Genomic DNA, 26,064 nt, shown 5'->3' on the forward strand with positions numbered 1-26,064 from the left:
CACTGGGCTCCCAACCTCCCGCACACCGGCATGAGGAAAGCTTTCAGGGTCAAACTGAACTAGCATATTCTCCATTCCCTTCAGTACACAGAATGTTCTACTTTTTTCTTTTTTCAGAGTAGCCTCTCTTCTTATGAATAACAAGATTTGCAACCACGGCTGAATGCAGCCATGGTGTGGATGGAGGACTGCCCAACAGCACAGCCACGCTCCCTTCCTGTGATGCAGAGCACACGCTGAATAAAAGGACATCTAAGCCTATGTGTAAGGACACGGAGGCCAGAGGGGATGGGGAAAGGTATGACATAGATGGAGCTCAGCTTTAACACATAGACTTTGTGGTTGACATGGGGTATTATTTCTCTGGGATTCATCTCCCTTCCTGCACTATTGAGACAAGCTACTTTTCAGAACCTCTATGCGGTAATTTATTTTGAAGTGAAGAGATGAGAAGTGCTCTGAATTATATTAGAACAATAATTTTGAGAACTGAAATAAGTAGTTAGTTGTGGTGTAATTCAGCATCACAAGTTTGCAATTTTTTGTATGCTTTTTTGTTGATTACGTTAGTTAAAAGCTGACTGACACTTACCCCTGCTAATACGTAAAGACTTTCAAGGTTTGGAGATTTTGTTTGTTTGTTTTAAAAAATACACTTTTCGGTGTTTTGGTAAGCCTAAAGCTTTAGTCTACCATAATACATATGTACCTAATTGCACTTTCTGAGTTGGGAAATCCCTGTTAGTGTTCCCAGTGTGTTAGGAAATTAATCTTGTAAAGCTTGATGTTGCTTTTGCTGTATGTCTGAAGGTAGGTAAAAATGCAATCCGGCCCATTAGACGAGACTGTGGAGTGGGAAAAGCAATAGGATGGCCAGGATGAGGGGAACTTCTGCAAGTACATCCCCTCAGCACCTGGGTAGGAAGCAACAGAGCTAACTTGCTGAAGGTGCATGGAATGCACATCACTTGAAAGTCTGCAACAGGGATTGCTGCTCCTTCTGTGACTCTGGCAATCGCTATTAGACACTAGCAATAAGAATGTCAGAAATGAGCCCGAGTTGCTTATTCAGACCTAAACAATCTTGCCTATGGGGGAAAATTAGAAGAAATAGCACTTTTCATTCAAGGATTTCAGTGCTGTAGAAACATTAACTGCACTCTTACTTCCCCAAAGAGAAAGAATTAAAAACGAGCTATTAAGCACATGGGTAAGCAGAGAACTTGATAGCTTAATGGTCAAAATACAGCTCTCTAGAGACTGGCATGCTAGCATGTAGGGTGGAGAGATGAGGGAGCCCTTCCTCATTCTGCCTGAAGCTGCTGAGCTTAAAAGGGAGCACTGCCATCAGTACTAAATGCTCCAAGAGGTGCCTCTCTGACTATGCTAAGCACCTGGGATGCAGGGAACACACAGAAGCACCTGTTGAAACAGTGAAGGAAACTGTTTTAAGTACCTTCTGCCATCCCACCCCCTGCAGTGCTCCTAAGGAATTTTACCTTATGCAGAGAGAACATCTCTTTTGCCCTCCTGCATCAGCTATTTCCTTCTCCCCCTCCCCCATCAGAGCTCCATCAGCTCAAAGACCAAGTTTAACTCTGAATGACTTACCTAGTATCTCAAAGCAAGCCAGTGGCTGAGGTGAAAATAAACCCTGTAGACCTGAAGACTTCCAGATAAACACTTGTTTTGCTCTAAGTATTAGATCACAGCCCAAGTCTTAACTAAGGCAACATCCTTTCCAGAGCTGCTGATTCACGGTTGCATAAGTGACAGAAATATAGGGGGTACCAAAAACATTGTCTATAAGTTTTCCGATAAAATTATCCAGAAAAGTTATTTTACACAGAAAACAATATCACAATTGCCAGAGAAGCTTTATGATTCATTGCCATCTTCCACCAAATTTAATTCAAGGTATTGGTGGCATGAACAATTACTTCAAAGTCAATTCTCCAAACCATTCATCTTTTCCTCCAGTGCACTCACTGCTTGTCATTTTCTCTTGCCATTCTTATACCTCCAGCACGCCTGATGGAAGTTGTCTGTGGGTTTGTAATGCAAACCAAATGTTCCTTCTCTGCTTCTTTTTTTTTTTTTCCCCAAGCTTTATTTTTCCAGCTTTAAGTCTAAAAAGCCCTAACTCAGTCTGTCTTCTGCAAACAAAATACATGATTTGAGCTGTGCCCATTTGGTTCAAATTTTTGGTTGGATATTAAACCGAGCATTTACAAGATGCAAATAATTTGGTGTAGCTCCCAGACTGAATGCGAATGCTCTGCTGTTAACCAGACAGTAGGAAAGATAGAACTTTCCTTTACTAGCAAGAACAAGATGAGTTTTACATTACCAAGTGCTAACAGCATGATATCTTGCATCCCATTTTAATCTAGATCTTGTGACCTTTGTCAGATTCATTACTGAGCAGTACTATTAGCACTGAACTATTGCAGATGTCTAGGATTTCCAGGCAGTAGGAAGAGCTAGAGATTTGGAAGTTTTCTAATAAAGAGTAAGAAACTCTTGGAGAGCTGAATTTACTGTTAAAAAAATTAAAAACTCCCTAATTGTAAAATAAAAATTCAAAAGGAGGAACTTACAACAGCGAGGCAGACAAACCTGACTCCTGCAGAAGGCTGTTCCTCTTCATAGGCCTGGCAAAAAAAGACAGAGTGAATAATTGAAAACACACTCTCATGGGGTCACGTGACTCGGTTTCAGTAATTCTGCTCAGTACATTGGAACGGAGCTATTGTTTCCTAATTGAAGAAAATGTTAGAAAGGATAGATAAACAAAAGCAATGGGATGCAGTATTGGGGAAACTGTTTCCAGCAGGCTCCCAGCTACCCAGAGAAGGCAGGACCATTTAAGGAGTTTGTGTCATTTGTCTTTACCCATCGCGCTCTGGCCCTAGGATTGATGGGGTTCAGGCATGTTAAACCTACTTGGGGGGAGGTGAGGGGGGCCAGCCAGAATCCATGCTAATCAAGTGCAGGATTTCCTGCTGGAGGCTGAGATGGCAAGCATGTTTCTCGTAATTTTTAGCAGATATTTTAAGCATTAAGCTAGTAAGAATTTCATAGGCCACTTCTACTCCAGGAGCAAAACATAATAGGAGCCGCTTTTGAATCCCAAGCCCTTGTATTGTGCACCATGAAGTGACATGGTCCCTTTAACCTACCAATTCTTAAATACTCTCCTCTTTATGGGCTAGACTGCAACTTTGTGATCCAACCTGATCAAGGACTCAGAAAATTGTTGCTTTTTCCATAGAGCATCCGGGAAATGAGAACTATGCCATGGATTCCAAATTGCCTCAATTACACCTTTCATTTGCTGCACAGTAAACGGTTCACAGTCCATTCTACTGGCAACTCTATTGTGGCAACTCCCCCCACGAAATACTGCTTGAGTTGTACCTACCATCAATCGTGGGAGCAGGCAGACACCTTTCTGCCACACCCCTAGGCACACTTAGCTGTTTTTCATCAATGACACAGATCGATGTGTCAGTCCCCACCTGTCAATCCTCAGTTCTGCTCACACTGACAAATAACAATCTTGCTGCAGAAACCTACTTTCTCTCAATGAATTTGTGTGAGAAGATATGTAGGGAGTTTGTAAATAATAAAAAGAAGTTCCACAGCAGAAAGGATTGTCTCTGAAACAGCTAATGTTAGTTTATTGAAATAGTGAGGCCTCTCTGGAATGTTCTCGCAAACTATAAATCCTATACTTTTCAGGAAAATGTAAACAGAAACCTGAATTTTACACTTGGGCCTGTCTGGTCATGGAAATGGTCAACAAGAGAGTGCTTAGACACCTGCTGCTTTCTGTGTTCTGTGGCTTGGAGGTCCTGGTTTTATTGGTCTGTCACTAAACTTGCAAAAGAGAGAGAGAAATTGTATAATAGGTTTAAAATATTGCACTGATATGGTCTCATGTTTAGTCATCCTGTGACTTCCAGATAAAACATGGACTGTGAAGACAAGCATCTGCCCCATGAGAATGATGTACGTACTCGGAGAAAAAGTGAAGATGAAATCTCTGCTCTGTACAGTGTCTACAGGAGCCCCGAAACACTCTGTCCACAATTGTGGCTAATTTATATTTTAAGTGTTTACGAAAAGAAAATAATTTGACATTATTTTCCCAACAATTAAGTTTTCAAGCTATTAGTTCCCTGAAGGAAATCTGTTGTAAAGGAAATGGTTTTAACCTGGATCACTGGATGACAATAAACATGGAACATTACCCAACTCTTTTAAATTCTAATCTTGTAGAAGAACCATGATTTGACACTGAGTAGTGAACAACAGTTACCAAGTAGCTTTCCTGGAAAGGAGGAGAAATAGGGAGCTGATTTTGTGTTTTGGGAAACAGTTCCTCACTGTATTTGAATAGAAAGGACAGTGGCCTTGTACATAAAATGGGGTTTTACAGTGCTAGTACTGTAAAAATGAAATATCAGTGAGGAAGCAAAGCCCCATACTGTTTACCACTTAACTGCCTTATACTGTAACACACACATGTTTTTGTTTAGCAATAGAGAACTCATTCACACAAAATCTCAACAGCCCCTGAGTTTTGGTCCAAACTGATTGAGCTAGGAGCTCAAAAGCATTGGAAAGCTTTTTTTATTTCTTCCCATTGTCACATGCTATTGCATTTCCTGACTATGGGCTGAATACTGTAGTCCCTAAGCCACTGGGAGTTTTGTTCATTCAGAATCTGGACTTCTGCCAAGGCCGGCAGCAGAAACATAAATATCACAGGGAGGGGCTGTTTTTTCATGTTGTTTCACTCTAACCTTTTGCAGTTTTTTCCATCTTCTCTATACAGTAATTGTTCAGTGCCCAATGGTGAACAGAAAAGCACATTTTTAGAAGCCATAAGGAAAAGGAGAGAGAGAGAGAACCTCTGCTGCGCCTGCCATCTTGCACTAATGGTATGCTTTGATATTGGATACTGTGGTCAATCTTCATTACTTAGCTCAAAGGTATTGTACCAGGAAAAGGGCAATGAAGACTGATCAGAGACTGGAATTTTGTATTAAAAGATTGAAATTATGTTGAGTCTCCTTTGCAGAAAGGAGCTGCATTGATAAAGGTTTATGAGGTAATAGGTACTATAAGGAAAATCAGCTGGGTTTCTTTACTGCCTTCTCATGTGAGGGACAGGAAAAGAAGAATGCAGTAAAATGAAGAGAGTTCAAACAAATAAAAGGAAATACTTGAAACCTAAGGCATAATTAATGTGTGGAACAAGAAGATAGCAGAAATCACGAGCACTTTGAAGTTAGCTGTTTTGCCTTTGATTTCAGTGGGACAGAGATTTCACCCCAAGAGGTGAGTTGATGAAAATAATATCTGCAGTTAAAGGGAATAGCGTGCAGAAGGGGCAGCAACTCTTGCTTCAGAATAAAAGTCAAACAGTACCATTCACAGGTAGAGTGATACTTCTGCCCTGGGATAGGGTCCTAGCTACCATAAAATGGAGGAACTTTTCCGACATCTGGAGTTAGTGTCTATTGGAGGTGGGAAAAGGAAATCGAGGAGCCATTGAACTTATTTTTTATGACAGTTCTTCTCCTTTGCCTGACTAAAATCAGGATGTGTCTGGAACAATAACAGATACAGGAGCTGATCCCTCTTTTCCCCAAATTATTTTCCATATCCAAAGGTTTGCATTCTAGAGGACAAATATGCAGACTATTCAGTACTAAATATTTTGCCTGTTGCTACTGGTGATAACCTTTTCCAAAAAGGAGCATATAAATTTAAACAGAACATTAGTACTGGGCAAAGCAAATCTAAGTAATGATGGAACTTAGCCTCAGTCCTGATCTCCACCCAACTCCAAATACTACTTGTGTTAATAGGAAAGAAAGCCAATAGTTTGGAGTGTTCTAGTTTTTGTCCTGTCCTTACATTGCTCAGCAAACTGATGAAATACTTTTGCCTTAAACACAGTCACAATTTTCACATTTTGCCGTATTCCAGACAACAGTTATGTTGCACAGGACAATCCATCCCCTCATTGCTGCTAAGCCAGGACTGGATTAGTCATCTCTGTCTTGGGTTTCGCAACATTCACTCTGCTCTTCCATCTATCAAAACATAGCAACATGGCACGTTGAGTCACCCTATAAGCACAGTTAATCCAGTATCCTTCTCCAGCAATGGCTGATAGCAATTGCTTCAAAGGGATTACCTTTAAAAAAAGAAAAAAAGAATCAAGAGAGAGCTTGCTTTCAGGAAGAGTTTATTCTGAGTACTTTATTGGTAAGAGTAGGCTGGCACTCTGAGGTTTTGTATGTATTCCAAAACTGTTGAAGCTTTTTACATTATGATTGGATAGTCTTGTTTTAGCAGAAGCTACAGCTGCCCCATAATGGATAAGTATTGCATTATGTCAAATTAGGTAAATCTCTTTCTAATTCCTTTCGTCACTTAGTACCTAACTTTTGCCAGGAAGCACAAAGAATTTTTTTTTCTTCTACAGATGAAATGAATCCTGTGTAATGTAACATAACTGTAATTTATCCATTTCTGGCTCCCATTAAGCTTTTGATTTCAAGAGTATCCAGAGGCAATGAGTTTCATGTGTTACATAAAAATGTGCTTCCTTGTAATTGTTTTAAATTTGCTGCCTCTAAGATTTGTTCAGTTCTTGTACTAGGAAAAATATCCTGATCTTCAAGTCTCCGTAGAATCCTTTTCTCATTGATCTCTGTACTGATGTCATCCTCTATCTTCTACATACTTTTATCTTTTCTTCTTCTGCCCCTCCTTTCTCTCAGCTTCGTGCTGCTTTCATATGTTTGGATCTCCTCCTTTTTCTTCAGATCTTTTTTTAAAAACCTACTTCCTTTCTGTGAACTTTATTACCTGACTCTTTCATAATGGTATCCAGCTCTGCAGCCTTCCAGACTGTTTTCCAGTGAATTGCCTTCCTGTGAGTTAATAAAAGTTCCTAGACCTTGTCTTCCCAAATACGTTTGTGTTGCATGACATGCACTCACACTCTGCATGATTACTAACCTTATTCTGGTGTCCTTACTTGTTGCAGTGCCTTAGAGATAAGCTGTAAAATATTGCTTATATAGTTCCATGGAAGAGGGTCTAATCCTAAGTGTACACCCATCAAAAAGTATTTTTATCTCATCTTGAGAACTTATCCTGGAACTCTACGAAGAATATGTTACTGTATACATACGATGCTTTGTTTACAGAAAAAGTAGCCCGTGTGATCTACGTAAGTATTGTATTATGAGCGTGTGGTTGAAAAATTACAGTGCTATCAGCGTAAAGAGCATTGACTGCAGCCATGGTGTTGTATATGAGGCATAGCAAGAATGGTACCCTTTTACAAAGGGTTGTGGCTTGTGTTTGTTATTTTAATGTTTGTGTACTGGGTATATAGACTATGTGTAAGCGATTATGTTGGGCTTAGAGAAACACTACAGAACATTTGTGTCAGCTATGAAGTTGCTAAATATCTGGTACTGAAGAAAAGGTCCATCAATTTTTTTAAGCCATTGACCAATACACAGTTTATAACTTACTGCAGCGCCAGAGTAGTAAAAACATTATGTGAGCTCCCCTGTATGGTGTCATTCTAATTTAAAACAAATATTTTAAAAAGTTATGACTTTACCTCTTCTTTCCACATTTCCAGTCACATAATGTTCCTTTTTCATCTGACTTTGCATTCCTTTTGATTTATATTCCCCTGAACTGTAGGCTGACATAAGGGGCCCTTTAGGTTGAATAAAAGGAGAATTATCAATTGCCAAAACTATGATTTATCAGGAAAAAAAGTAAAGGGTAAAAGAAAAATGAACTTACTCCACATACAAAAATCATATGAAAATTTTCTCTGTATTTTTCAGGAGTTCAGTATAAAAGGTGTATTTAGACCTGTCTGGTTTTACATTTTATTGTGAGCTGGATTCTGTCATATTCGTTGCTACTGCTTTCTCCAGCAATGGCTAATAGCAATTGCTTCAAAGGGATTACCTTGTAAAAAAAAAAAAAAAAAAAAGAATCAAGAGAGAGCTTGCTTTCAGGAAGAGTTTCTTCTGAGTACCTTACTGGTCAGAGTAGGCTGGCACTCTGAGGGAATGGAAGTACTGAAAAGGTGAATATATTTAGTCCATCTGAGTACCAGTGGCAGAATTTGCTCTGTATTTTACACTCTGGCACGGGCACCACTTTGTACAGCAGCCTGATCTTAGTCTCACTGAAGTCAGGGACTTGTTATCCTTTAGCATTTCACAGATAGCATGCATGGTCCTGTCTTCATTGCTGGGTTTGCTGGTTTGGGGTTGTTGTTTGGTTGGTTTTGTTTTGTTTTGGTTTTTTTTTTTTGAGAGGGGTGTTGTGGGGTTTTTCTGGTTTGGTTTTTGGTTTGGTTTGGGGTTTTTTTTTAAATTAGCATTGTCAGTGATTGATGAGGAATTATGCAATCTTTTCTCTTGGATATCTATGCCTGAATAAGATGACTGTAGCACATTTATAAGTACAGTTGTCATTTCAGCTGCAAGGCTTTTGGAGTAGCTACTTCTGAGTATTTGTGATTCCTGGTGCCTGGCAGAGGCAAAGCTACTTAATACAGGCTGCTGGTTAACTCTGCACTAAACAAGTCTTGAGGACCTTTCACATTGCTGCTGCTTTACTTTATCTCTAAGGCTGTGACAATCAGAATGAAGCTGAGCAGATGGTTATTATTTGTGGTGTCGAAGGTAACAGTATAAAGCTTCAATGGCACCTCTCTTGCTCTTAACTTCTGCAATACTGTAGCTTTTAACACTAACTTTAGTTGTAATGCACACCACGTATGTTGCTCCCTAGCGTTATTGTTGACAGCAAGATGAGACTAGATTATTTTACAGGTTTCTCATGGGTGAAACAGTATAATCTGTCACATAAATAGCTCCCTGGTAAGACACAAAACACAACGCTTCTGGTGCTTCATGAGATCTGATGACACCCTGCTCATAGGTGTGATAGATGGTGCCACAGTCAGCGGTAGCATCCTAAACAGTCTAGGATCTAGCATCTTTGGGACATCACTTTTCTTCCATCTTTTGAAATCAGCCTACACCTTCAGAGAAGTATCGAATGTTAAATAGCTTGGAGCCGGTGACTGAGAGATCTCAGCTGAGGATTCCTGATCTTGGCTTTTGGTTTTCCTACAGAATCACAGGTTTTAAGCCCAGAAGAAGTTGTTCTAATTAGCTAGTCTAATTGATCTGTCAAAGAGAAAAATTTAACCTGTAACTCCTGTACTGATGGCAATAACTTCTGCTCCAGGTAAAGCATACCTTTTAAAATAAGCACCAAATCTGAATGTAAAGACATCATTCCACAAACCTTGAAAACTTGCTATATGCTCAGATAGGTTATTACACTTGTTAGTTACCATTTCTTTTAAACATTGCTGTGTCCTGACACTCATTTGCTTTTATTTTGGTATTTGTCCAAAAGAGCTTGACTATTACTGTTATGGCACAGTAAAGGCCCATGATCACTTCCCCAGCATTTTTTGTGAAGATCAGTAAGGGGGACCATGGGGTGGGAGGTGTCATGGAACTTTATTGCACGACCTAACATTTGATTGCTTTGGGGTTTTTGTGATGACCTCAGTTTAAACACTGGAAAAATAACTGTTAGGTCCACAGAGTCTGTAGTCCAGGGCTACCAGCTAGTAAGCAATTAAGCTCCATGGCATTAGGGAGCAGAAGGGATACCTTAATCCATAAGAAACTGGTATAACACAGATCACAGGTACTATATTTATTTTGCAGCTGATGGAGGGGACAAGAGCAGCTATACGATTGGGTTGTGTGACAGATTGCCTCCTGACCACGTGGCTGTCTTGTGAATAGACTATCTGGAAAGGCTGTCTGGATATGCACGAAAAGCCGGTATGTCTGTGAATGTGTAAAACAGCATGTTGAGGCTCACACAAAGCCACGTACTACAGTAGGCTTGGTCCTGGGGGCAGCCACTGAATGACCCTGGTGCTGGAGCAGAGATGTGCTCAGGGAGGTCAAATTTTCCAGTGTCCTTTCCTCATGTATGCTCATTTTTGATCCCGAGAATATCTAATAATCTCTCCAGAAGAATTAATACTATCTCCTTTCTCTCAGTTTGGATTTCCCAAAAGAAACAGCCTCTTCTGGAATTTAAGTTCCAAGTAATTGTCCAAAATCATGTTCCAAGACAACCATACCAGGTTACACCAACGTAACCCAGGATTTCCATTCTGGTTCTTTCCTTTTCTTCAACATCTTTTAAACTGATTATAAGTTTGTCTTTTAATTCATGGAGTGAATCTTAAAAGACTTGACTCAAATAAACATTCAAGAGGTAAGAATACCCAGACCTTTGGGGGTTGTATGCAAGAACAGGAGTTTTAAAGTTGGGTTTTTTCCCTATTTCTGGCTAAAACAAAGGACCCTAAATGCATAAATGGGTAGAGGAAAAATGTTAAGATCTTGACAATATCAGTTTAGGCTCAGTGTAAACTACTTATAACTGAACCTTACCAACCGCATCTAATACACATCGCTCACTATAAAGCAGTAACAATCTGCCCCAGCTCATTTTTTGACAGAACACTGTATTGAGTATGGAGATCTCCTTCCAGCTCTGATAGTGACCTGCTGTTTTGACCTTAGATAGGTTTACTTTCCCTCACTTCTGAATCCTTGTCCTCATCAATGAAAATGAGTTGTGGCTGTCACCTTTTTTCTTGGATGTGTGGGGTGGGGATTTCTCTGATGAAAAGTGCTATAAGAGAATTAAATGGTATTTTTTTTAATGGGACAAAGAACAAAACGATTAACAACTAGTCTTAGAAAACAATAAGAATTTGCGGGTGTCAAGTAATGGTATCCTACACCAACCCATCTCGTATTATGCAGAATCTATCACATACGAAGTTTATTCCATATGATAAAGCACGCAAGTTGTTTTACAGTGTGCAGTATGTGTCATACTGTACTATACACAGCATAAATATTGTGTTATAACAGCACCAGGCAAATAAAAGCAGCAGATCACATCACTGGTGCTCTCTAATAGCGAAGAGCTGTAGAAGTGACGAAGAGGCCATCGTCTGTTGGGTCAGTCCTTCAGCATAAATTGAAGCAACGTGACAGCCCCGCAGCTTTGTCATCCATTCACAGCCCCAGGCTGGTACGGTGGGGGAAGAGGGGAGTGTTTTGGCCCCACCTCCACCCTGACAGCAATCCCCCTGCAGAGGAGCAGCAAGGGGTGCTCCAGAAGCCGCTGCGCTGGCTGTCTCTCCCAAGGGGCTGCTCGCCAGGAGGTGTGCGCTCAGCTCAGAGCATACCAGCTCCACAGCAAATGAGGTTACACTGGCAGCATGGATAATATATCATCAATACGTGTGTGCTATGCTAGCCTGCGTGTTTCTTCTGTAGGCTCATACTGTATGAATCAGTTACTAATGAGGCTCATAATAAAGGGTACTATTAAGTGAACGCTGCGTTTATAATGTTGGCAAGGTTTCAAGTCTACAGATGTTATTTATAGTATATGACTAAACAAATACGTATCCCCTTTGAGGCTGAGACTCTGGAGCAATTTACTGATTTCCTGTATAGGCTAGTTCATACAGAGATTCAAGTAAATAGTGCATTTGGATGTCTTGCTTGGAACTATGCTCTGAAACTGTAGTAGATAATCACATTAATGTTTAATTTTAAAATGGTTTGGAAACGTGCATGTGTTTTCAGAGGATTAGATATACTACCCCTATGCAGTTCTCATGGAGAAATGCATTTTTCTCCATTGCTTCTTTAAAGAAAAGTAAAATATTTAAAGAATATAGCCTGCAGTTACACAGCAGAGTTGAAATGAGTAGAAAAATTAGAAACAATTCTGGAAAAAAATGGACTTAGCAAAAGCTAAAAACAAAACAAAACCCCATATCCTCTCCTTTTCATTTGGTTTTGAAGTTAATTCATTTCTCTTATTTATGAAGATTAATTGGCAGTGAGAGAGATTTTGTATATTTAAAGTGCTTTTGAGTAATGAATCATTTGATTTGTGATTTTGTTTCTTTTCCGCCTCTTATAATATTGCAGGTTTAGAGAGGCCTTCAAAACTGAAGAAAGCTACAAACTCACAAAAGTCTCTAGTCCACTCTGCTGGCTTTTATATGTGTCAGGAGAAATAGGAGAAATATTATACAGCAAACTAAAAGTGTCTTAAATTAAGGTACTTCCATGTAGAGCATCTCTGTTTTAAGTCATCATGCTGATAATTGAACAACAATAATTTACTTCAAATTTCTCATATAATTCAAAAACAAAACAGCAATGATAGTGAATAGACAGACAAAAACATAGTTTGTGAAGCACCTCTGGTTTTACCTCTTATCTGTTTACTCTTCTCTTTTAAAGTCTCAAATTAGAACAGTTGAAAATGATACATACTGACATGTAAAAACAGCTGACTGTATGATGCCTAAATAATTTGCTATAAAAATATCACTTACCATTGCCAAGTATCTTCTTATTTAAGTCCACTATTATCATGCCTTCTTGGATGTGAAATATGCAGCAGAGTCAATTCCCAGTGTGCTAAATACTTGACAAAATAATAAACGCAGTGTAACTCCACTGTGTTTGGATATTTGACTGTAACTCCTAAGCATTCAAAGTGACTACTCAATACAACAACTTCTCCTCTGCAGAAAATGCCTTGCTATTTGCCAGCAAATCTTTAATGCTTTAGATTGGGTATTTCCAACTACCGCCCTACTTGCTAGGCAGATGTGTATAAAAGAGATGTTATTTCACTGAATCAACCACTGAGATCGTAACCCTTTTCCTGTACCACAAACAGAAATGTAAAACCTCAGACTTTCCTTTTGGACTTTTACTGACTTGTGTCTGTTGTAAGAAAGCAAAACACAACTAGTCCAAGGGCTAATACATGGAAAATGTGTTAAAATGTTTTAGATCATCTCGTTGCTTCTCATTCCTGCAATTCATTGGTTAACTGGCTCGTTCTGTGTTTATGTAGTTGCATGGTACAAATACAACACCTAAACTTCGTGCCCAAAGTTGAAATGATTCATTTATTACTTTTTACTCCCTCCCCCCCCCAAAAAAAAAAAAAGGAAGAAAGAAAACACACAGTGCTCATTTAACCCAAGTGAGTGAAAACGCTTTTCATAAGGTCTGCAAGGGCTTTGGGAGGTTTTTCTTTGGTGAATAAAGTCTGTGTAGTGGAGGGAAGAGTTTTGTCTGAGGATGGCAGAAATCAAGCTAAAGCAAACAGACACAAATTAGGATCCTTTTGCTGTGTGAAAATAAGATAATAGTAAAGGAGGTGCAAACATTATCATACCAGATTGCTTGAGAGGGATTCATTGTTTTGGGGAAGTGAGTGGAGGCAGGAGGAGGTAGGAGGTATTTTTGTGAGGGTTTGTAAGACTCTGCTAGTGTTTTCCTCTCTGAAATTACATCATTGGTCAACGTTTGTTTATGTCTTTTTGTGAGGTAATTACCCTAAAGAGATAATATGTAGGCTTTCCATCTTCTGGGTACTTATAAATATTAGTTAATTAAATGTTATAGCCACAGTGGAGAAAGCACAAGAGAAATCATGAGTGAGTGCCATACTAAGAAGTGGAAAACAGGACTGAGTAAAGACATCTCCTCTGTTCCCTTTTCTATGCTGGAGAGAACAGGGCTACATGATAAGTCACTATTCCATAGGATGTACCACCCTGATTTCTGATACTGGCTGTGGGATCAGTCACTGTCAGAAAGAGGGGGTTACAATGGGCAACTCGTCCTCCTGCCTGCGTCCCAGCCACAATGTAAGTACCTCTAGCACAACTCTGATGGGACAGTGTTATTCTGTCTTCGTTCATCATCGTCTCCAGATGGGTATTAGACTTAATCAAATTCTAGCCCTAACAGCTTGTTTCAGGACCACAGCTGGAATCAGCATGTCTAGACTAGCACTGATTTATTCCTGGCTCCCAGACCTATGTGCATGCTACTATTCCATATGCTTCCTGTTAGAGAGGTAATAATGCCATTTCACAGCATAACTTTAATTTTTCTTTTTTCCTACCCTTTTTATTGTAATTAGAATTTATTTTGCTTATGTGGGAAAGTGTCCTGGCCCTGCTCTGCACAAGACTACTGCCAGTTCTGCTGGAACAGAGCAAACTTCCACACAAACAAAATAAAGTTCACAAAGGAAACAGTTAAATTTTCTGACTGCCTTCACTGTCACAGAAAATGCTAAACACATTTGTAAGTTATATAAAACTGCATCAGTTCATATTTTCCCCTCCTGGTTTCACAGCCCAGAACAGCAAAAGGACCTGGTGACATCTCTAGGCTCTCAAGAGTTTAGTAATAAAAATAAAAATCCTCAACAGAAAACAACACTCCACACCCTCCCACTGCTGGGCAAAAGAGTTTCCCGCTTTCCTCACTTATCCTCAGACTAAACAATGTTAAATTTACAAAACTGACACCTGTTTATAGCAAGTACTCTACCCTAAGAGCCACAGAGGTTGCTGTATATCATTGTCCATAATCCACAGGACAGCTTTCAACCTAGCACGTCAAGTAATTAGGAGAGAAACCTTCTGCCTTAATTAATATCTAAGCAACATATGCATTGAGGCATACTATAGCCCTAAGCTGGGGGGTGTGCATGCGTGGGGGGTGTTCCTCTGCTGTAAATTAACCTCTGATTTTAGTTTTTCTCATTTACCGTGAATAGTAATTGATAAAGTCAACAGCATCATGCGCTTCTATCGGTGGTCTGCGGAACACGGGGAAGTGGCCTGCTGTGCAGGTACTGCAGGGGAGGCAAATTAATGGCTGTCCAACAGTGCTGATAATCCTGACGGCAGACGCTGAAGGAACTAAGCTGGTGAGCTGCGCCTGCCTTGAGGGGAAAGTGGGCTAAAAAGCCCTGTGGGGAGCAGTGGGTTAACTGGTGTGAGACTGTGGAGGGTAGTTCAGATACCTAAGTGCAGGGCACGAGGGGAAGGAAGGGATCAAAGGAGGAAAGGTCTCAAGTTAGGATGCTAGGCTGGATTTGCTGAAGTGGGTAAAGATTGAATAGAAGGTGCTGGGTATAGGCATCAGCTATATCAGCTGGTATATATATATTTTTATATCTCTCTCTCTCTCTCTTAGCTATCTAAGCCGGATAAGATGTGGTGCTGGATTGGGCCCTGCAGACTGGGCTCAGGGGAGAGCAGAGAAGGGGTTTGGTGGGGAACTGACCCTTTCCCTTTTTCTCTGGAGCAGCAGGGAAATGACACACAGGCCTTGTGCTTGCAAGAAGCTCATCCACAGCCTGTATGCTACTTTTCATCCATTCATCTCGGTAGATACGACAAAGGTCTGTGGCTCCCGCTATCCTTGTTTACAAAGTGATGAACTGAGGACCAGAAAAGTTGTTTGAACGAAAAAAACTTAATTTGAAGGATGTCACGATTCTGACACCCTTTAAAAATCTTTCAGTTTATAGACGTTTATCCATGCCTCTAAATCCCTTTTAATTCCCTTTTCCAGGGATTCCTATTTCTTTTCAGACAATGAAAGCAAAATAAGCTAATCTTAAAACGTAGAATACTTTATTGATGTATTTGATGGTATTGTTATTATTTCCAGTATTATTCTCTAATCCATCTTTAATATAGCCTGACATCTTGTTTGCTTTTTTGACCACTACTGTGCACTGAGTAGAAGTTTCCATTAAGCTGTCCACAGTAACGCCTAGATCTTTTTCTTGAGTGATTTTGCAAACCATCAGTGTATATGAATAGTTCAAATTGTTCCTTTCAATACACATTACCTCACACTTACCTACACTAAATTTCAGCTGCCATCTTGTCTGGTTTCTTCCTTTAGGGTTGGTTTGTGGTTTTGTTTTTTTTTTTTAAAGTTGTGGCTTTTCTAAACAATCACATAAAATTTCCCAATTATGCTGTCTCTGCTATTGCATGCTTGCTTTCCAGATAAGTAGTAAATATATTAAATTAACCCCAGTTTTGGTGTAGGTCTTGGGATCTCCCCTTGTTAATATCCTTCCCAGCTGAAAATAACCATTAACTTGTATTTTTTATTTGGCCTACACTACTTTCTGAGTCATAATATTTTTCTTAGTCCTCAGCTATTCTTTATCCTTAAACACTTTATGCCATTTAAAATATACAGCTAGGTTATGCTCTAAAACTATACTTTTATCCATTATTCTAATGTCTTTATTAAAGAATTTCATGGCAATTGGCTGTTAAAACTCTGTATGGACAAATACAGCCAGAGTAGCTACAGGCAAAGCTAGCATTTACCTAGAGCAGCAGAATGACAGGAGAGAGAAAATCGTCGTCTCAGTGTGCAAGAGTCCTTTCCAGTCTCCCAAGAGCAGTGTGGAGTAATTCACTAACGGCTGAATTCAGTAAAGCAGCTCTCAGGTGTTCTCAGCCTAACTACTGAGCCCAAGCATGTTCTTCTGTGCATCCAGTCTCACTTCTCCATCTTCCCCTCCTGCTTCCTTGACTCTGGGGGAACAGCTTGTGCTGGTCTCAGACCGCTCGAGCAAAGACAAATGCGAACAGGAGGGGGGTTGGAGGAGGATGCAACTCTTTTCTCCAGCTAGCTCCAGGCCACCCACCCTCACTGTGGCCTTGGATGCAGCCTTGAAAATGGACGCGTGTGCCAAAAAGCATCAAGGAGGAACAGCATCCTTACTACTGAATAAAGCATTAAACGAGACACTCTGGCATCCGCTCTTTTTAGCACAGATGTTTACAAGGTGGGAAGAGTTCAGAAAACAATTATAAGAAGTCTGAGGAGCATTTTTTGCAGTAAGAGACTAAAGAATTTGTTTTATTTTCTTCCAGCAGATTGTTGCAATGTGATTTCTTTGCTGTCTGTGTACGTACCTTCATGAGACAGAATTCAGAGGACTGGAATGCGAAGGTAGATGCATTTGAATCAGAAATATGGCTCAATGAAAGTTCATAACTAAGGTAATTAGAACTTCCTGGAATGTTTATTCTGCTGTATGCAATTTACCACAGCAGCGATGTACTGTTTTGGGCATAGTGGCTAATCTCAGCAGTTAATACTCTCATAACCAATTTTGGGAGCTACGTTTCTGTTTAGTTCTTTTTTTCAAAAGCCTGCCCAGCCATTCATGTTTTGCATTAATGTTCTTCTGGATTGGAAGAATGTAATGTAGTAATTGGCAAAATCGGCTAAAATAGATTCACCTCACTAATGGTTTGTTTTCTTTACCTAAGTGAAGCTATTAATTATAACTTATTAGGTGTTGCCCTGACTGTACTCAACATACAAACGTTACACAGATTAATGAATTTTGAGATGTAAACCCAATACACATTTTATTTCATAACCAGTGGCTTTATCGTACCAGGATCATTTTGCAGTAACAGGAACTATATGAGGCAAACTGTTTTTAACTGTGGCAAAGATTTTTTTTTTTTTGATCTCTTAAACACTCTTCCAAGTGAACTTTTTTAACTTTCATCAATAAGGGAGAAAAGTATCAACACAAAACTTCATAGACTGTTATCGAAGAGTATAACTATGGCTATATTTGACTACTAAATGGTAAAGATCATTGTTTATTTCTGTGGGGAAAATAACCTATGTTCACCTGCAGAAGCTTAACATCATATTGGATTCTCCCCAGGGACAGATAGCTTTGCAAGTTTAAATATATTTTGAACAGCTTTAGTTTGTGTTTTTTCTCTGGAATTTTGTTCTCATGGATGTGTTTTCCAAACTCTTTAAGGACTCCTTTCATTGCCTATCAATTCAGTTTCAACTTCATTGTCCCACCCTCAGGAAGCCTGTCTTAGCCGACGATGCTCTTACGTTGCATGCACAAGAACTCTAGGTGATGAATACTCTCTTCATGACAGTTACACGGGAGGATTGTGCTCACTTAATTACACTGTTCATTTGGAAAAATTGCTGCCCTACCCCAGCACGTTAATAAGTTCTCTTTCATAGAATAGCTTCAAATATGCTTGAAAAATCATTATTGTGCATTTATACCAATTCTGACATCTTTCTCTACAATATGAGCCTTGCGTTATTGCAGAAAACCTAAAATTGCTATAGGTTACATGGGCTGACCAAAAGACCTTCACCACTTGTTGGCTTATATGTAACGCTTAACTTCTAAAACCAAACAGCTAACGGTTGTGTCGTGTAACTGGCCAAATATGTGGTATAAATCGACTTTGCCTCAATTCTTTCTGTGATGAATGAATGTTCTGTTCTCAGAAATAATTGCTTAGATGAAAAGGCTGCACACATCAACCGTATAGTGCAAATGGTTATTCCCCAAATCCTTATTAAGCTAATGTCATAGGAAGCAGGAATTTGTGTTGGTGTTTCTGAATGCTGTATAAAGCCTAGTGTTCAGTAGAAACCATTCACTAGTGGCAAAGTGTGATACTGTTTAAAATCAGTTAGCACTTAAGGACAAAATTCCGTAACCGCCTAACGTGGCACAATCAGTTGATATATAGTTAGATATTAATTAGTATGGGACAGAGGAAAATGTTGAATTACAAGTACTTCTGGAAGCATAAAAATTTTCGATGAGCAGTGAGAACACTAAGCTATGTTGTGTCAAAGGTCACACATTGTAATGATTGAGGTAGCTACACGGATCCGTTTTAAACAAATTGTCATTTGTGTCTGAAAAAAGAATGTGGGGAAAAGAGACTAGATCCAGAGAATTTTTGTCTGGATAAATTGATAACTTAATCAAAAGTGATACCTTTATTAATTCAACCTGTGAAATTTGGTGCCATTTGAGACCAAATATATGCAGACAAATTTTATGGTAAATTTTAGAATGTCAGGACACCTAAGAACAACGATAACATTTTCTTTGTAATATTTCTGTGTTGTTCTTACGGGCACCTAATAAACATCCACAAAAGACTTCTTACTGTCTTCCTTTAGGAAAGAGTTATGCCCATTTAATGGGGAGGGATGCTGATGCACGGATATGGTAAATGAGGGATGAAAGGGCACATGGTGCATGTATGACAAAGTGCAGAATTATCATTACCATTATCGGTATTAGCTAGGGAAGCGGAAGGAGTTTTGTCTTTGTTTGAAACAGTGAACGGAGATACAAAGGTCAAACATAGGGGATTTTTGGCCCGGGTAGTCTCTTCACTCTTTACCTCTATCTACTATGATCACTGATCTGTGGTGCCATAAAAACAAAAGGCAGAGTTAGTTATTGCCCCTCACCTGAGCTGCATTGATTTACCATGTACATAAGAAATTAGTCCACTCCCCATTTTTGTAATTATGATCTATTATACATTTTACCTCACCATAGGGATAAGCATGAATTTGTAATGCCATGCAGCTATGTGGCCACCTAATCACTGGGTGACTGCCTCTTCCTCGGATGCTTGTCTCGGTGCTTACCATAGCTGACCACTTTCTTCAAGAACTTGCTAGGCCAGAGTTAACGGCACTAAGTCTGTAAGGTTTGCAGTTTCATGCTCAGACCTTCTCCTTTATCCTGGCTGGCTTCCCCTCTCTAGGCAATAAGGCAGGAGGCACTCTTTAGTTACCCTTCAAGCTGCCCATTCTGTTAAAGAGTTTGAATGCTGATGGATTCAACTATGTTTGCTTGCGACTCCCAAAAAACATTTTACCAATACCACAGCAACCTGCTCAAATTATTAACATTTGTTTGATTTAAGGTCTAAAAATGTTTTATTGGTCGTAAATATTTCTGTACAGTACGGTGACTTCTGCCAGAATTCCTGGTTTGATCCAAAGCTGGTGTTTCAGTAAGAAAGTTTTGAAGAGCAAATTTCAACTGCCTTTTTGGCAGCAAATTCAGAAAACAGAGTAAAATAAATTAGGACCTTATCACAGAACGTATGCCACCAAGGTTAAAAGTTGCTTTTGTTGTAATTATGAATTATAGACCACACAGTAAAGTGATCTAGGTCCTCTACTCAACATGTTCTAGAAAGAATTATCACACTGACTGGATTAGGAGGAACAAAGAGCTCGTAAGTTGGCCTGTCTCCAGGCAACTTTTTAGTTTCTCTGTGAGACTATGAGTAGAACCGGAGGTCAGCTGGATTTGAGGACACAATTGTGCAGCAAGCAGAAAGGGGAATGATGATGAATAAGAAAAAAGGGGGCATGGTGAAGCAGTAAGTGTAGCTAGAGTGTTATTCTGGATTACCATGTGATGCCTTGGAGCCATTTATAATCAGACCTAAATATGTCCCTGACCACTTAAGATTACATTGAAAGAACTAAGTAGTTCAGGTAGTTTCAAAAGAAACCAATAAATATTTTTAGATGAGGAAAGATTGTTCTTCTGCATACACTGAACTACATGTTATTTCTGCATCAGCATTAAAGTACCTAGTGTGTGTATGTGTAGTGCCAATTAATTTTTATTTCTATATACATTCATATATATGTATATTTATATGGCAAAATCTGCCTCTTTTCACGGTCAGTTAAATTCACTGGTTATTTGTGAGACTATAATACGTCTTGGGTGTTCTGGCTAAACTAATGCTGCCAAAATTGTCAGCAAAAAGACCGGAAAAGCTGATGAACCTTAAACTTTTCCCCAAACAACTGCTCAGTTGTTTCTTCAGGATGTAGAAGAGGCAGAAAGCCCAAGCAAGAGGAGTGGTAGGAAACCAGGGAGGAAGGACAGAAATTGCTGTCTGATGTGGATTTCATAAACTGCTGTGTTTCATCTTTTAGAGACCCTATAACAATAATCCATGCTAATTAGCATTTTAGGAGTTTAAAGAGGTTTTGCCTATAAAGGAAATATAACACATACTTTAATTCAGTGCTTTGCTTGTTCACTAGTTTTTTGCTTTCATTTTGCTTAGGGATTTAATGTTTTTGTAAATATTACAGGTAACATTTTCAGAAACAGCTAAATGCCATTTTTGAAAGTGATTTTCTTAGACTAAGATCTCCAAAGGTACGTATAACCTAATTCCTAACAGTTTTAACGTGAACAAGCTGCAGAAACAGCTCTTCAATTTCTCAGGACCGGTGTCACTTTTGCAAATGGAACTTATGCTAACAGTTGGTTAGGTATTTTTAACTAGTATGCCATATAATTAAATAACTAAATATATATATAAAAATAAATATTGCCATGTATAATTCTTATTCCCCTCTGTGGGTTTGTCAGACCCACAGGGACAGCACTGTGGTTTGCGGGCTCTTCTCCTAGCAACTCCTATTAACGTCAGAATTACTTGGGCAGCTGCATCTTCATACCCCACACTAAGGGTTTACTATTTGGAGCTGGTTTATGTGTAGATTTCATATGCCTGTATCTCTGGTTATTTGCACCAGGTCTACTTCAATTTCTTGTCATCTTACAACCACTTTTAATAATAGCTTTATGCTATTACTTACTGAATTTCTGTGCTGTAGTTGTTCGTATTTGAAGAAAAAGATTAAGATATGGTCCCTGCCCCAAGGAGCCTATAATTAAAACAAGACCAGCATTATAGAAACATATATACTAGCTGGCCTATAACTGGATGGTCTGTTTAGTTTTGTTTTGACGTACTGTATGAAGCAGCATTTAACAGATGTTGGGAAATTAGCTCTGAGCTTCTCGTATAAACATACAGCAGAGATGCATGTGTATGAATTAATTTCATCATCGAATGTGGGTATTAACGTCATCAGGCATTTTTTAATGTTTGTGCCTATTCTACTGCGCTTTGAGCCCTCCTTGCCAAAAAATATAGAAACTTCTTGAGAGAAAGCTAAGTGACTCTGGTGTAGCAATGCTTTCTAGTGCAGTACTGATGATTCTGTTCTCTCGCATGAAAGACATTGCTTTGCACAAGCCCACCAGTGAAAAAAATGAAGAAAAGTGTCAATTGTTGACACTTACATACGCAGTGTTGACAAAAAAACCCCAAAACCAAACAAACCAAAATGGGCGGGTCTCCCTTGGTCTTTATGGCAAGTTGTCCCTCTCATTATAAGTAATGCTAACCTATCATGCAAATCATGCAGTTGACGCTATTATGGCTGCTCATGTCCCTGCTGAAATAGCACACATCCAGCAAGGTGACAGGTCTTTCCACTCCTCCTCTTACCCAAGGGAATGCAGCACTGAGGATTAGATTCCCTTTTACGGCCTCCAGGATGAAGTCAAACCAGCATGAAGAGGGGAGCTAGCAAACTGTGACTTGCCCCTCTCTGTACTGTATACAGGCAGGGAAAAATGGCAGGTCAGGCACAGAATGGAGGCACGACCTGGAACAAAGCCTAAAACAGAACAGAATTAGAAGAGAGGTGTAGCTGACAAAATGACCTAGAGATTTCCTAATTTTCACTAGTATTCAACGTATTTTGCATTTCACATCTGTATTTTTATGTTGTGGTCCCCTTAGTTTAGTTTTCATGCATTAAAAAGTCTTAAGTGTTTCTAAAGCAACAACTATGGTTTTAAAAGAACATTCCCCCCCGCCCTCCCCCCCCCCCGAAATTACAACAGACCAGCAATATTAATTTAGGGTGAGTGGGCACAGATGTTATCAAAATCACCCTCTTACCTGCCAACTCCACCAAATTTTCCAGTGCTTGGATATTTTCTTCCACTGCTGTGTGGAATTTCTTATTGTAATGTTCTCTGTGCTTTTTTTTTTTGCTTTTTTTTTCCCCCCTCAGATGTTTTATCCAGTTACTTAGCCTGCATATGGCCTCCTCCTCTGATCAGCTGCCTGAGCTAAAACAATACTTCATGACAACCACTGAAAAGAAAAGCAGCCTCTGAAGATACTGGTGTGATTAGGGTGAGGGGCCAGGGACTTGTGCTGAGGGCTAGAGGAACACTTTATAACCACGAGAAATCAGTAAGTTTGGGCTAGATGACATGGCACAAGAGAAGTGATGTGATGTGAAATATGAGTTGGGGAAGCAAAAGAAAGGGAAAGTGAAAAGGCAGATTTAAAACTGGATTTTCATTTTCCAGTGTTACCAGTGTGTGAGCTTACTAGAAGGATGACGCTTTTCTTTGCTGACTTTTTGAATTCTCTGTACCTCTTCTTTACTTCAATATCGTGCTGCTAACACACATCTGCACAGCAAAACATGCGCAGATGTGAGTTCTCTCTGTGCCTCAGGCCTATGAAAAGCTATACTAGCACAGCACTGAATCTGAACTAATGCACCCTGTCCCTCAGCAAGGACTAATAGCTCAGGATCAGCTTCATGCTAACAGCTTTTGAGCTGCCTGGAATGGAGGCAGAGTGAGTTTTATCTTCCCATAATGTACGTTGTAGAGCTATCCATATTGGGTCTAATTTGGAAGAAGCATTAAAAGCTTTCTTAATACGTGATTTTGCTTTTCATTGGTATATGTGTCAAAGTGCTTTGCAAACGAGGCAAGCATCGCTGCCCATATTTCATGACACGCAGTACTAGGACAAGCGAAATACAGCGCCTGCCATTGGCTACACAATGCTCAGGTCTGGAGCATGGTTCGGATCTCCATTACCCCACCCACTAGACCGTATTGTGTCTCTAACTGGCAGCTGCAGGATTGTTCAGATTCTGTGCTAATATTCAGTCCCATAATTCTTTATTGTTAAATCCTGTGTTTATCAATAAATGTCCACAGTGGCCAAACTAGAAAGACTGCAGTGCATTCTACGCAGCCTAAGTTTTTCTAGTTTAATACCTACAAAATCAAAGCAGAATTATGTCAATCTATTGTGAAAATGTGCAGAATTTTAATCTCTATAAATTGGACTAAGTAATAACGGTGCCCCTATAAAAACATGCACTGGTTGTCACACATCAGGTTTCATATCTCTACATAGAAAGTGAAAGAAAAAGCTCCTAAAGATAATTTCCTCTAAGTATGTTTTGGTTACAAATCAATTAATATTGCAATTAGCTTTAAGAAGTTGATTGTATGCAATACACAGTGTTCTATGTTCTTCTATCTACCTTTGTTGCTTACCTTTATTTTCCAAAAACATGATAAAACATTAACGACATCTCCTAGCCCAGAATTCAAGCCTGATTTAACTTGGTTAGCTTTTGTGGCATTGTATCAGGGACTCATTTGGATTTAAACGTTTCAGGTTGTTTTACATACGTAGCAACAATTGTGCTGTTTAGAAAAATGTGGTGCCATCATGTGGACAATATTAAGAAGTGTAAAAAACAGTTTTTAAAAGAAAAACTAGGTAACAGATAAATATCTGTATTCGATATCACAAATCAGCTGAATTATAAATATGTATTATATTATATAAGAAGCTATGCATAAGTCTGTGGTTTTAAAACTGTATTAGGTAAGAAGAAAAGCTGATAATGGAATCAGGAATTGTTGGTTCAATCCTGTTTATTTTCCAGCAGCTCAGGAAGTCCTTTCCCATGAGCACAGACCGATCAAAACACACACTAGAGTCTCCAAGCCACTTTTAATCAGCACCTAATTCCAACATTACCTGCTTCTGTACTCATTTCTGTATCTGTTTATCTCTTTGGTTTTCCTCTAGGACTTTACAAAACTTGTTTTCGTACAGGCTGCGTTGCTTCTCTCCCACACAAACGCACACACGCTCACACAAACACTCCTATCCATAACACTAGCCGGCCAAGGCACTCTGCCCACACAGTTCTCATTCCTGCATGAGTTCACACAAAGCTTTGTTTCAGCAATGGTTTTGGTTTAAGGCCTCTTCTTGCTTCTTACATTTAACCAAGAGGAAAGAGACTTTGCCAGATTCGAAATAGCTATCACCAATAAATGTCCACAGTGGTCAACGTAGAAACGCTGCAGTGCACTCGCGCAGCCTAAGTTTTTCTAGTTTAATACCTACAAAATCAAAGCAGAATTACATCAATCTATTGTGAAAATGTGCAGAATTTTAATCTCTGTAAGTTGGAGTAACAACAGTGCCTCTATAAAAACATGCATCATTTGCCACATGCCAGGTTTCCTATCTTTACATAGAAAGTGAAACAAAAAGTGGAAGAAAAAGTTCCTGAAGATAAGTTCCTCTATAATACCCCATCTACAACAGATCTGTGAACGTTTGCACACGAGGAGTGCGATTCAAAAACTGTCTTCTGTGATACACTCCCCCAAAGCAAACCTGCATGTCACAGAACCGTAATGTCTCCTGCGCTGAGACCCTGTATGCCGAGTGCTAGTTAGCCTAGTCTGCAGTCTGCTGATTTAATTTATATTGAACAAAGGCAAGAACTTTTGAAGCCTTGCCAGTGGGTTTGAAACAGACAGTCTATCTGGGATAGAGCTTGAAGACACAACGTGTTTGGATTGGTCCCTTCTTCTGTGAAAGTTTAGTGGGTTTGTTTTGGTAAAACTTAAAAAGTTTTATTTGACCTTTGAATATTGAAGATCTTTGGAATCCTTTTTGAGAATGGAGATTTATGTAGTATTTTACTCAGAAATTCACTTACTTTGTGCAGAAAGAGCCCGCTCTTGTGGTACAGTAAGAAATGCAATATGTATACGTGTAGCTTTACTAAATGGATATAATGGAATGGCATACATTAAGAAGATTCTCTGCGGTGCTGTTTCAGCTTCCATATAAAGACAGGTAACTCTATGAAGTAATGACATCTGTTTTCCATGTCTTTGCATCTCATGCTTGGTTGATTTTGTTGTATAAGAAAATGTGAGTTCCAGCTGAAATTTTTACTGTTCTTGGGCCATTTCTTTCATGCGGATTCTCTGGTGTCTAATTAGGTATGAACATAGACTACAATCTTTTTCTTATTGGATAAACTTACAGTGGCTCTTATTCTTTTCCTACTTTGGCATTTATTTTCATGAAACTTGTGGGGGCTTAATTTTCTTTGACCATTTTACCTTGCTGTCAAACTTGGTAGAAATGATTATGGATTGAAAAATTCTGAGGGTGGGAGGCAAACGGAACATGGTGACGCATGGATAAGGCTGTCGGAAGTCTCTAGTCTGTAT

The 26,064-nt window shown here is 39.3% G+C and overlaps 1 protein-coding gene across 1 annotated transcript in view; it reads right to left on the reverse strand.

The window, feature by feature from the left end:
* IL16 (interleukin 16) overlaps positions 1-12,585 on the reverse strand; it is a 46,889-nt gene extending 34,304 nt beyond the window's left edge. Inside the window, exons 1-2 of the mRNA XM_076347898.1 lie at positions 12,536-12,585; positions 2,601-2,654 (exon numbers count right to left, since the gene is read on the reverse strand). Of these exons, the coding sequence (XP_076204013.1) occupies positions 2,601-2,650 (50 nt within the window). The 5' untranslated portion in view covers positions 2,651-2,654; positions 12,536-12,585. The remainder of the gene's footprint in view (positions 1-2,600; positions 2,655-12,535) is intronic.
* Positions 12,586-26,064: the final 13,479 nt, after the last annotated feature.

Source organism: Aptenodytes patagonicus, chromosome 10 (genome assembly GCF_965638725.1).
Source record: "Aptenodytes patagonicus chromosome 10, bAptPat1.pri.cur, whole genome shotgun sequence".
Classification (NCBI taxonomy): domain Eukaryota; kingdom Metazoa; phylum Chordata; class Aves; order Sphenisciformes; family Spheniscidae; genus Aptenodytes; species Aptenodytes patagonicus.